At 33.6% G+C, this 12211-nt stretch overlaps 1 protein-coding gene across 1 annotated transcript; it reads left to right on the forward strand.

Moving 5' to 3' along the window:
• Positions 1 to 614: 614 nt before the first annotated feature.
• LOC149150735 (protein argonaute 10-like) lies at positions 615 to 4006 on the forward strand. Its single transcript, XM_089442925.1, has 10 exons — positions 615 to 685; positions 799 to 932; positions 1030 to 1163; positions 1319 to 1416; positions 1546 to 1678; positions 1785 to 1901; positions 2052 to 2159; positions 2250 to 2309; positions 2841 to 2966; positions 3704 to 4006. Exons 1-10 carry the CDS (start codon positions 615 to 617, stop codon positions 4004 to 4006), a joined length of 1284 nt encoding a protein of 427 aa, XP_089299051.1.
• Positions 4007 to 12211: the final 8205 nt, after the last annotated feature.

The following is a 12211-nucleotide window of genomic DNA, read 5'->3' on the forward strand; positions in this document are numbered from 1 at the left end:
TTTCACAAAATTGACATTACAAACTAAAATAATATATTTTTAACCATATCTTAATTCATTCTCTTTTAATTTTGATTGGTTATTTGTGGTTAGGGCTTATTAGTCCCTGTCGGGGACTATAAGTGATCGATAGATCGCTGCCTTTGGGTTGACCGACGCGATTTTTGGATATATTTGCCATATATCCTAAGTCGAACCAAGGTTTAGGGGGCGGAAAGGATTGGGGGTCTTATTACGCGCTTCGCATCGTTCGAGGTGAATGGCACATGGCGCGCGTGAAGGGCACGTGGTTGCATGCGCTCTGGTGGTCTGATCGGCGACCAGGTGTCCCTCCTCGAGATGCTGGAAAGTTCGGCTTGGGTTTTACTGTCTTCGCGACATTTGGGTTGGTATTGTTACTTGCTTGTTTAGCTTTGCAGTCTGTGCGATTTTTCGTCTGCGGTGGAGTTCCTGCCTGCTCGGGTATTGTTACTTGCTTGTTTAGCTCTGCAGTCTGTGCGATTTTTCGTCTGCAGCAGAGTTCTTGCCTGCTCGGTGTGGCTTTAGTAAGTTCGGCTACTGTATGGCATTCTTGTTAAATACTGAGGGTTTGTGTTACCTGCATGCAAGAGTCCATGGTTATGTCGCTTCCGCAAGAAGCATTGCAGGTTATGGATGTGGTGCTTCGTCAAGCAGCTCTGAGAGTGTAAGCCTGCAATTTACCAAATAAATGATAACATTGTGGCTCTTTTTGCTTTTTGGATTTGCCATAAAATATGCTCTATAAATGCTTACAATATTTAATGTTTGCATTGGCAGTTTCGTTGAAAAAGGGAGATCGTTCTTTGGGAAACACTTTGGCGTTGAGAAGCTTCAGGGGGGTTTGGTGGCCTATCGGGGGTTTTATCAATCTATTCGGCCCGCGCAAGATAATCTTCTCACTTTAAATATAGGTACGGTGTTGTTCTGATAACCAGCTTGAGAAAAATTCTTAAATCTTCTTGAATTTTGATATACACAGTTGTAAGAGATAATAATTTTGTGCCGTAGACATTGCTGCGGCGCCCTTCTATGATTCTGTCGAGTTACCAAGCTTTATTAGTGAGGCCTTTCGAAAAGACGTGCGGGAGTTGGACCGCGAATTTTCTAGAAATGACTCCGTCGGTGACGGGATGCGATCCAGGGTATGAGGAGTTTGTTTGCGTTCTTCTTCACGCTATTTTGGTTGCAAGGACATGATTTCTTTTTCTAGTTGGGGATTTCCTTTCCTTTTGCTAACTGGAACATAAATATGACCAAGTGACTTGTAGCTTTTATATAATTTTTGTTTGTGCGGCAGTTGAAAAGGTTGCTTAAAGGTCTTCGTGTCGAAACTATTCATATCAGGCATAGTTATCGAATTAAAGGTTTGACTGATAGGCCTTTGGAGGTTTTAAGGTGTGTTAATTCTTAGGTTTAAGGGGCTTCCTGAAATTTATTGTTTTTATTTGGCTTTCTAGATATTGCTCAGATTTTTGTCTCTTCCTATTAGGAATTCAAAGCACGTGCATTGTTTTATTTGAACAGTTTTGATAGCAATGGAGTGCAACTCTCTATTGTCGACTATTTCCAACAACAGTACAAGCTGACTCTCCGATTGCGGGGCTTTCCGGCGATCGAAGCCGGTAATAAAGAGAAAAAGAAATATATTCCCATCGAGGTAAACTCTTATCGTATTTATGAAATATTGTGATGTGGTTGTTGTAGAATTATTGAGTTATTCTATTATGGCATCATCATGTCATTTATAAAATTATCGGATGCAGCTTTGTCGGATTCAAATGGATCAGCCTTATATCAAAGTTCTAACCGAACAACAACGAAGTGGTTTATTAAATCTAACTTGTTTACATCCCCAAGACCGAAGGGAGAGAACTAAAGTGGTAAGTCCATAGATCGTTCATCCGTGGCAATGTTGTTTCATACGTTCTTGCATTTTAGTATTAAGCAGAAATAACGTTACCTTTTTCGTTTTATCTTCAAAAGTCAACACCAAGAGAGTGAATCAATATACTTGTGTGTATGTGTTTTAGATTGGAGGACAATTGAGAGATTCAACTGCCAAAGATGCTGCCGAATTTGGTATTCAAATCAACACGTTGATGACAGAAGTCCCCGGGAGGGTCTTACCTCCACCAAAGGTACCTGTGATCATATATTTGAGCATTATCTATTTCTAACATATTTATTGAATGCTTTTTGTGGATTCTGTATCGTTTGTTTCATTGCAGATAATGTACAAGGCTTATGAAGAAAATCCAAGAGAAGGTTCATGGAATATGAGAGGAAAGGTATGCAATATATTAATGCCAAATTGTAGAAACTATGGTTTAGTTGGATAAGGTACCCGACTTGTTTGACTCTCCCCAGCTTGTCTTTTAACATTTTGTACAGATTTGGGAGCATATGAATTTTCTTGCACAACATAACATCATTTTACCCTACTGCATGTGTGTACCGAGCTGTGCATATGATAAAATACCTTTCAGCAGCTTGATCTTATTAGTCCCTGCCGGGGACTATATGCGATCGATAGATCGCTGACTTTGGGTTGACCGACGCGATTTTTGATTATATTTGCGATATAACCTAAGTCGAACCAAGGTTTTGAGGGTGGAAAGGATTTGGGGTCTTATTACGCGCTTCGCATCGTTCGAGGTGAAGGGCACGTGGCGCAGGTGAAGGGCACGTGGTCGGCATGCGCTCTGGTGGTCTGATCGGTGGCCAGCTGTCCCTCCTCGAGATGCTGGAAAGTTCGGCTTGGGTTTTACTGTCTTCGCGGCATTTGGGTTGGTATTTTACTTGCTTGTTTAGCTCTGCAGTCTGTGCGATTTTTTGTCTGCGGTGGAGTTCTTTCCTGCTCGGGTATTGTTACTTGCTTGTTTAGCTGTGCAGTCTATGCGATTTTTCGTCTGCGGTGGAGTTCTTGCCTGCTCAGTGTGGCTTTGGTAAGTTCGGCTACTGTATGACATTCTGGTTAAATACTGAGGGTATACTGAGGGTTTCTCTTACCTGCATGCAAGAGTCCATGGTTATTTGAGCATTATAAGTTAATGGCATTCTGGTTGAATACTGAGGGTTTGTCTTCTGGTTAAATACTGAGGGTTTCTCTTACCTGCATGCAAGAGTCCATGGTTATTTGAGCATTATAAGTTAATGGCATTCTGGTTGAATACTGAGGGTTTGTCTTAGCTATGGTCGGCATGCGCTGTGGTGGTCTGATCGGCGGCCAGCTGTTCCTCCTCGAGATGCTGGAAAGTTCGGCTTGGGTTTTACTGTCTTCGTGGCCTTTGGGTTTTACTGTCTTCGCGGCCTTTGGGTTGGTATTGTTACTTGCTTGTTTAGCTCTGCAGTCTGTGCGATTTTTCGTCTGCGGTGGAGTTCCTGCCTGCTCGGGTATTGTTACTTGCTTGTTTAGCTCTGCAGTCTGTGCGATTTTTCGTCTGCGGTGGAGTTGCTGCCTGCTCGGTGTGGCTTTGGTAAGTTCGGCAACACACCAACCTCGCTTTTACAAAACCATGCAGCCATTTAACACTTTTACCAACCATAACCCCTCTAACAACCTCAGGACATTTTAGACATACACACGACAAGAAAACGAAAACAAAGAGCACTTGGAACGTTCATGCAATTTCCTTAGATTCTCCAACTTATTTAACATTGAATCTCCTTCAGAGCCATTCAGTGGCAGCCAATTCGGCTTCAAAAGGCTTCAATGGCGACGGAGGAGCAAATTGAAGGACAATGCGAGGAAATGGACCGCGCCTGCTGCGTGGTTACAGGTGGCCGGGGTTTCGCAACTCGCCATTTGGTAGTGAAGCTCATCCAATCCGATCTCTGGACTGTAAGAATTGCCGATTTGGCCCCCGAAATTGTATTGGACGAGGCCGAGGAGAATGGAACCCTGGGCCAGGCATTGCAATTGGGCCGTGCAGTATATTACAGTGCAGATCTCAGGGATAAGTCACAATTTATCAAAGGTATTTAATCACTCAAAGAATTCCCCAATTTTGGGCAGGCTTAATGGTTTTTTTCTTTTCGAATCGATTTGCTTCCATATATATATATGATCTTGAGGCATTAATTGCCGAATCGCGGTTAATGTCAAGACAATGCCTCGAACTTTGCTTTTTTTTCTTAAATCTGGTTATTTTAAATCTTATTTGCATTTTGTCTCTTTCCGAAAAAGTAGTAGAAATCTTGCAATTTTGTCAATATAATGCCTTAATGTTACGGTTACCGGATATCTTAATTGGAATCAATGGTCATTTTAAATCTTAGCTACTTCTATTGTTTTCCCTGAACTAATTTTGCTAGCAAATCAACGAACATACATTTCGAAAGATGCAGTAATCAGCAAAATTATTAGCTAAAACCGAGTCTTACTGATTTCACAGGACATTTTGTGGAAGTTTTGATTCAGCTCGTAAGCTCAACAGTTCTTGTAGAGTTGTAGAGTCTTGTTTCTATCGGTTGGAACTCTTGTAGTATTGTGTATGAGAATCCTGGCAGTCCAGGAGAATTGATGACTGATCATCTGTTGGGTGAAAGTGAAAAGTTGAAGCATTTAGAACGACTGTTGGTGGATTCCTCCAAGTGGACTTCGAATCCTCAGCATGCCTCTATTCTGCGAGGAAACCAGGCAAAGTCCTCTTGATTCCGAGTCTGGCTTGTTCTTGTGTCGTACTTGTGGGTTTGACTCAATGTCTCAAGTCAAACACGACTTGACGAATCGAATTCCTAAGTCTCGCGAGTCAGATTCTGCCGCACATCCATAAAACGATGAACTCTTGTTTTTATTTTTTTCTGATGGATTTCCAACTGCAAACATTTCATCTGTACAGAATCTATGGTGTTTCTTTGTATGTACTTTTATTTGTCTAGGTCGAAACGATTTATGAGTTAAAATTTGCATTACATGTTTATTTTAATCTTTCATATTAGTGGAAATATATTTTTTCATCAACTTTAGTGTATTTTTTAGCTGCGGAGTTCTCCCCCAGCTTTTCCTGAGCCCCTGTCAAACTCTTACTGTACGGCACCGTCAATTATATTGTTAAGACGAGTCTACTAATATTTTCAAAACCGAGTTTTGCATTAAATTGTCAAAGCATGAAGTATGAAATTTGAAAAGTGATAGTAAAACTACAAGGGACATTTAAACCAACCACATTTTGTCAATATTTGAAGCAGGATCACCCTTCCCAAATCAGTGAGAATGTGGGTGCCTGTTAAGCGTCGAGTTCCGTTTGAGTCCTAAGGTTTGCCATCTTAAAATATAAATAAAAACGAAGCATAACGTGGATACATTTCATTTTTCTACTGCTGCAGAGGTTAATGACTACTTGTATTGTTTTTTGGCATGTAAGATAATTTTTCGGTTCCAGTGGACACATAAGGTCACTGGCTGGAAAAAAGCCACCTTGAGCCCCCACAGTGACCTCATTTGTCTTGGAAGATTGAAATCAAACTTGATCTGCAGTTTTTTTGTGGTTTTTGTAGGCCTCTTCTTCTTGGTTAATCCAGCTGTTGCTGCATTCTTCTGGAGGATATTGGACATTTACTGTCATGTTCTCTATTCAAGTCGTGGCCAAGATTTTGAAGTGGAACCTCTATGAGAACATTGATGGCAATAAAATGAACTAATGGCCATTGCATTGAAAGAAAACATTCAACAAGCTTAATCAACACAATCAGTTGCTCTGTTGTATTGGGATGTCAACACCATCTACTCATCCAATTTGATTTGAATTATTTTCCAACATTACTGACTTGTATATTAGCTTATGACCATGAATTCATTTGACTTGTAACATGTAAAGCAATAACGTCAAAAACACAACTCCCAAATGTAACTGAGCAACACGTTAAACAGTGAAATTAGAGCCGATTATATAAGTGATCTCATATGCAGAGTTCTTTCGTGTCTCAAAATCAAGTCATTAAACAAAATCATGTCAAACTATTAGTCATACGGATAATTGACGGCATGAACTTTCTCTGAGGATAATCTGTAAGTTATAACTAATATGAAAGACAATTACCCTTGAATATGCCCTACACGTTTCTATTAAATACCGTGTTATGGGAATGCTAGATCTACAAACATATAATTAAGAAAACTTTGGACAACAAGTAGAATTTGCAGCTCTGAATCACATTACTTTTGATATCTTGAAAGAAATGATGTACAAAGCAACAAGCTCAAAACTCTATCTGTCTAACATGACATTGAAGTGCCACAATTCTCTTTTATAGAATAAGAGACAAAGGGGAAATACTGAGAGGGAGGTGAATCAATATTTCCCTTTTCTTTCTACAATTAGATTAGTTTGTTAACTTAAAACATCTAGAGCAGTAAAAGAAACCATAAAACCACATCACATGAAGATCAGTACACTAGAATAATGTCCAAACAAGTGTTGTGTTATGTTTGATGTACATACAACATTTACCAGACAAGTCTGGAAGGAATTTTGTATGCAGTTCTTGATCTCCCTCCGACATTTTCCAACATTTGCCAACAATTCGTCTACTGTCCCTTTGTTGCTACTTTTTGATTTTGATTTCTTAGAACAAAAGCAGATTCCTTGCTGCAATTAAATTTCTATTTAAGATAATTAACCATAAATCTGTCTGCAAACACCAACCCCTGTAGTACTAACTATATGCTTTGTTTCAAAATTCAGTCAAATCGCAATATAAACAGTATTGGCAATTTCTCTGAGTTTGAGGACCCAATTCTTCGTCAACGGACTTCTGCCAGATTTGAAAGGTACACAACATTTGCAAAATTTTGTCAATTGCTGCTATCATGTTGGTTTTGTTGATCACTATTTCTGTACTAATGTCCTTGGCATTGTATATCACCTTTGGCAGTGTGACAGCAGCTGGTCAGCTTATCACAAAAACTACAGTTGAAGTTGTAACATCTGAACGCACAGTTGCAGCCATTCTAGGAAAGTCTGGAAATCATCTTGTTAAAATTCAGCAACTAAGCTGGTATAAAGAAGCATAAATTTCTGCAAATTCCATGGGATCCCCTTCAACTGAAATTTTTGAAACATGCAGACTTGGAATGAAGTGCTGTCATTGCTGTCAAAATGACATTGTATTGACAAAATGACAAAATGTTACAGCACAAATCCTATGTTCTTAAATGATCATCTTGTATCTGAACATTCATCTAGTGGAATGTTGCATTAATTATTAGTTGATAAAAATTGGCATTGGCAGTTTTTATTTTGTCTCTATGGCTCTTGATTCATTATGCTAATGTTTAATAAATTAGGCTCTTTATGTGTTATATATTTGATTTTATGTAGAAAATCAATGTTATAATTCAATTTGAACAAGTTTCATAAATATAAATTACTATCTACTATATTTAGTTACTTGAAATCATTTATCTAATATTTGGGTTTGTTTGTTTCTAATATTTGATAGCCATGTTGGTCATGCTTTACCATCATTCACCATTTTCTATCTACTATATTTAGTTACTTGAACTCATTTATTTAATAGTTGGGTTTGTTTATTTTTAATATTTGTTAACTACATTGCACACGCTTTACCATCATTCACCATTTTAATGATGATTGACCATTTTGACCATGGATTAGCGAGATGGCCATGCATTAGCATCACAACCATGTTAATTGTGATTAAACACTTTTTACTATTATTAATCATGATAAACATGCCAATTATAATTAAATTTAAAAATCTCTGATCCAATATAAAAATATTATTATTATTTGTTTTTATTTAATTATAATATCACACTCTATCTTTGATGTTTAAATAAATAATGCATTTTATGATTTAAATTACCCATATAATATTAAATACTGGTTATCCATTCATATTTAATTATAAGTATTAAATTATTTATAGTTTTAACTAAGTATAAATTTCTTATAATATTTTTATTATTCAGTATTCATAATGGAAAGATTACACTTCCAATCACAAAGAAATAAAATTCCTTGAATAAAAAGATTCCCACATTGAAATGAACTTTTATGTATTTTTTAAAACAGTGTTAATTGAATATGATTTTCATAATTTATAACATGTAATATCATTTCTCCCAGTTGTATTAACCTGCAATAATTAGCTTATGCCAAGGTAAGCCTTTCTTGTCACCAGGTATAAAGTTTAATAACATAATAAGTTTTAAAAAATCTAGCTGTCAAAACATTATTTCTAACTAATAAATAGAGTAATTTGAAGTGGTATAGTCAATCTCCATTCTTTTATTATTTTCAATTATAGCATTTTTCGTCATTCTATATGTCATCATACCTCCTATGCTTATGTTATGCCAAATAAATGAATTATATTAAACTATACTCCCTAATTAAGATAATCACAAAATAGAAAAACAACTATGTTTAATGGCATCTGTTTATCTGTGACGTAAGTCCTTTCATCATACTTCGAAAAAATTTCAATAAAAAACTAACTTAGTTAAATGGAACACAGATATTGCAGAAAACAAGAGTATACAACACCAAAAGATAATGAATTTTTTCTTGCAGATCATGATCAATTTACATTTCAACTCGTAAAATTTAAATGTTTTTTTTAATTTTAATCGGTTTATTTTAGTTTTTAATTTATAAAATAAACTTATCAAAATTACTTTGCTATTGTACTTAGATCTTATATTTACTAACCCAAAACTATAAAAAAGACCAAAAGTCATGTCCTTTTGCATCACAACAAATTATTAATTAAATGCAACAAATTACTAATTAGAAATTAGATGCAGGGTTTATTTTCTTTGCTAATTAGTAATTGGACAAATTTAAAGTTCACACTAAAGTTATGATAAACAATATTTTTAAATAAATATATCTTTTGTTCTTTTGACCATGGAATAATTCCCCAATCATTGACATTAACCTGAATGGTATCACTTATGTCCAAACATGTTACTAGATATCTAATCTTTTAATCATGGGTTCAAGACTCCATAATTTTTAAATGCTTAAGTTCTTCTTTGACTTTCGAGAATGATTTATCTAAATATTGAACACTCTCCACCACGAATTTAATTAACAAATTTATATTCATAATAATGTTTATTTGCTCATTATCATTTTATGAATATTTCCATAATATTCAAATGTAAAAAAATAACAAAATTCTATCTTTTATGCACCGTGAATTCATTATTATGCATTTAAATATATTTTATACCCCGTGCTTATTAAAATACATAACTTACTTTAACACTCTCTAATTCTTCATACATTATAATGCATTATTATTACCTTTTATAGTTTTTTCCATCAAGTTTTCCATGATTCACTTTTAAATTTTATTACATTTTAATTATTAATCTAAACATTTTTTAAATCATGACACATTGGAAAATTATATCTAAAACTAATCTTACATTTATCACAATTCTTACTTAACAAATGCAAAGTTCATTATATTTCACTCTTTGCATAAAGTCAAAAAGTCCATACAACAATTCACTATCCAATTCTCTAAATCTTAATACAAGTAAGCATGCCTACAACACACTAGTAATACAAACCAGCTCTGATGATAATGCAAATTAAACACAAATTAAATCTCATAATAATAACTCACTAAATTGTTCTGTTAACCAACAAGACTAACGCCACAACAGTGACTCTTTATTGTGATATAATGCTACCGCCCCAATACGTCGATTTGCCAGGCCTGAAACCTACCCAGCACTACGCTGCCATACTTCCTTATTAATACTACTCGCAAAATCAAATATTCTGAATTAGACGGGGTTAAACAGTTTTATGCCGTTGGTATTTTTAAAGCAAGGTAAACTTTATCTTGATCTGATCTGATATGCCTTACTTTAATTCTGGGTTTTAATGCTTGCCCACACGAACGAGGCATTCTAAAAGGTATTACTTGTCTTTTATCTTTATTCTTTGACAACACTAAAAAAATTTCGAGATTCAAAAAAATTCCAAAATTCAAAAAATCATACAACTGCCACGTATATGTTAGTTTCAATTAGATTAATTATTGAACGTCCTCAAAATCCTCTCCTTATCTCATTACCAGATTAGCAAATAAATATTTCATACCACATTAACCTTTTCCACTTCCTTGTTTTGTTTGGGCCTATTTTCATTAAAAAAATCTTAAATCCACTTCCTTGTTTTGTTTGGGCATATTTTCATTAAAAAATCTTAAATTGATTTCTTAGATGTAATGCTCTGCCACCATCATCTCAATACAGAAAACAACACCCTAAATTATTATTGAGATAATTTGGATGAATATATATATTGCAAGGTGATTTCAGTGGTTTTAATAATTATTTTAAAAGTTTATTTCTAAAACCTGTACATGTGCATTAATAAATTGAAAATAATTCTTATAAAATATTATGATATTTTCTTTTTAATTTACTAACAACTATGAGTAATGTCATTTTAATTTCATAAAATAACGTGACAATAATTCATGTAAAATATTATAATAAATGTAAATTAATTATATTTAATGTAACATTAACAACATGTTTGAGTTGGAGAGAGCCAATATTTTCTAATTCACTAACAATTTTGAGTAATGTCAAGTTAATTTTATAAAATAACGTGACAGTAATTCCTTTAAAATATTATAATAAATGTAAATTAATTATATTCAATGTAACATTAATAGCATGTTTGAGTTGGAGAATACAATTTTTATATAATATAATTGCTTTTGAGCCAATATTTTTACTTTAATTTAACTATATTTAAACTAATTATTCCCTTCCACATAACGTATTCAAAAAACATTGATCTTGATATTAATTTTAAACATTGATCTTGATATTAATTTTAAAGTGACCAAAAATTAAAAATAATTTTACAAAGTTTACATTATAATATTTAAATTTATTATTAATTTAATTTATTTATCGGAATATCTATTGATTAGAGCCTTATTGTGTGATCATTGTACTTGGCACTATGGCAGTGAGTTGTCAGCAGATTAGCCATCAAGACTTTTAATAGAAATGATATGATATCTATTTCACATCTGTGTTTTTTAATACCAATCCAGAATTTGCCTCAATGAAGTTTTATTGTTTATTTCAATGAATATTGAAAAAGTTATTAAACCGTCAACACCAAATACGAATCACGAGAAACCAAACACGAATCTTCTTCTTGATATTCATTCTCCTCGATATAAATATTTTTAACTATTCCATTTCCCCTCATATATAAAATTTATTAGTGATATAATACAAACACTTGTTTGACTTGACCAACGCGTGATGCAAGTTAGATCTTTTAAAAGACCAAGTTACTATGTATAAACATTGCACTTAATTAGGTTAATTTTTAAAAATAGTAATTAACGAAATGTTATTACTTATTATTATTAAGAAAAGTTATATTGTATTTTGTTTTGTTTTGGGTTAATTATTTTTAATATAATAATTAGTTCATACATTTTAAAGTTCAATAATTAAACGGAATAACAAAGAAACGCTAACTATACAACCTTGTTTCCAAAACTAAATGTTATTTATATAAATAATACTGATATAAGGTAATTACGTGTACAATGTCGTTCCTCCTTAATTTGGTTTCCAACTTCACAAAAGATTTCTTTCTTCTCTGTTAATTGTGATTAAATAAACATATATATTCCACTCCTTATGCGAAGTTTCCGTTGGAACCGTAGGTGGTTCATCGAGTTGTCAACCTACGTCCAATTATGATTCTTCACTTTATCTTTACCCCAAATGATAGGTGGCATATTATTATTTATTTGAATTTTATATATTTCATTAAATTGTTGTTGTTTTAGGTTAAGGTAATTTTTTTTATACAATATGGAATTTGTATATAATATTTTAAAAATATATATAATATTTAAGTTATTATTTGTTTTATAGAGATTATTTTTTTTTATTAAGAATAAATATTGTTTTTTTTCCAGGAAAAAAATGTAATTTTTATTAAATAAGTTTAAGAAAATTATATGTTTTGAACTAGCATGTATGAGATGTTTTTACTATTGAACACAAACAGTCCAAGATTATAAACAATATTTACATAACAACACATATGAGATGCTTTCACTATTGAACATAAACAGTCTAAGATTACAAACAGTATTTACATAACAACCTGATCAAACAATAAACAAAAGTCGCAGAAGTCATAAGTCTATAAAATGG

The sequence above is a fragment of the Pinus tabuliformis genome, chromosome 9 (assembly GCF_031772625.1).
Source record: "Pinus tabuliformis cultivar Carrire ecotype Pingquan chromosome 9, CPIR1, whole genome shotgun sequence".
Lineage (NCBI taxonomy): Eukaryota > Viridiplantae > Streptophyta > Pinopsida > Pinales > Pinaceae > Pinus > Pinus tabuliformis.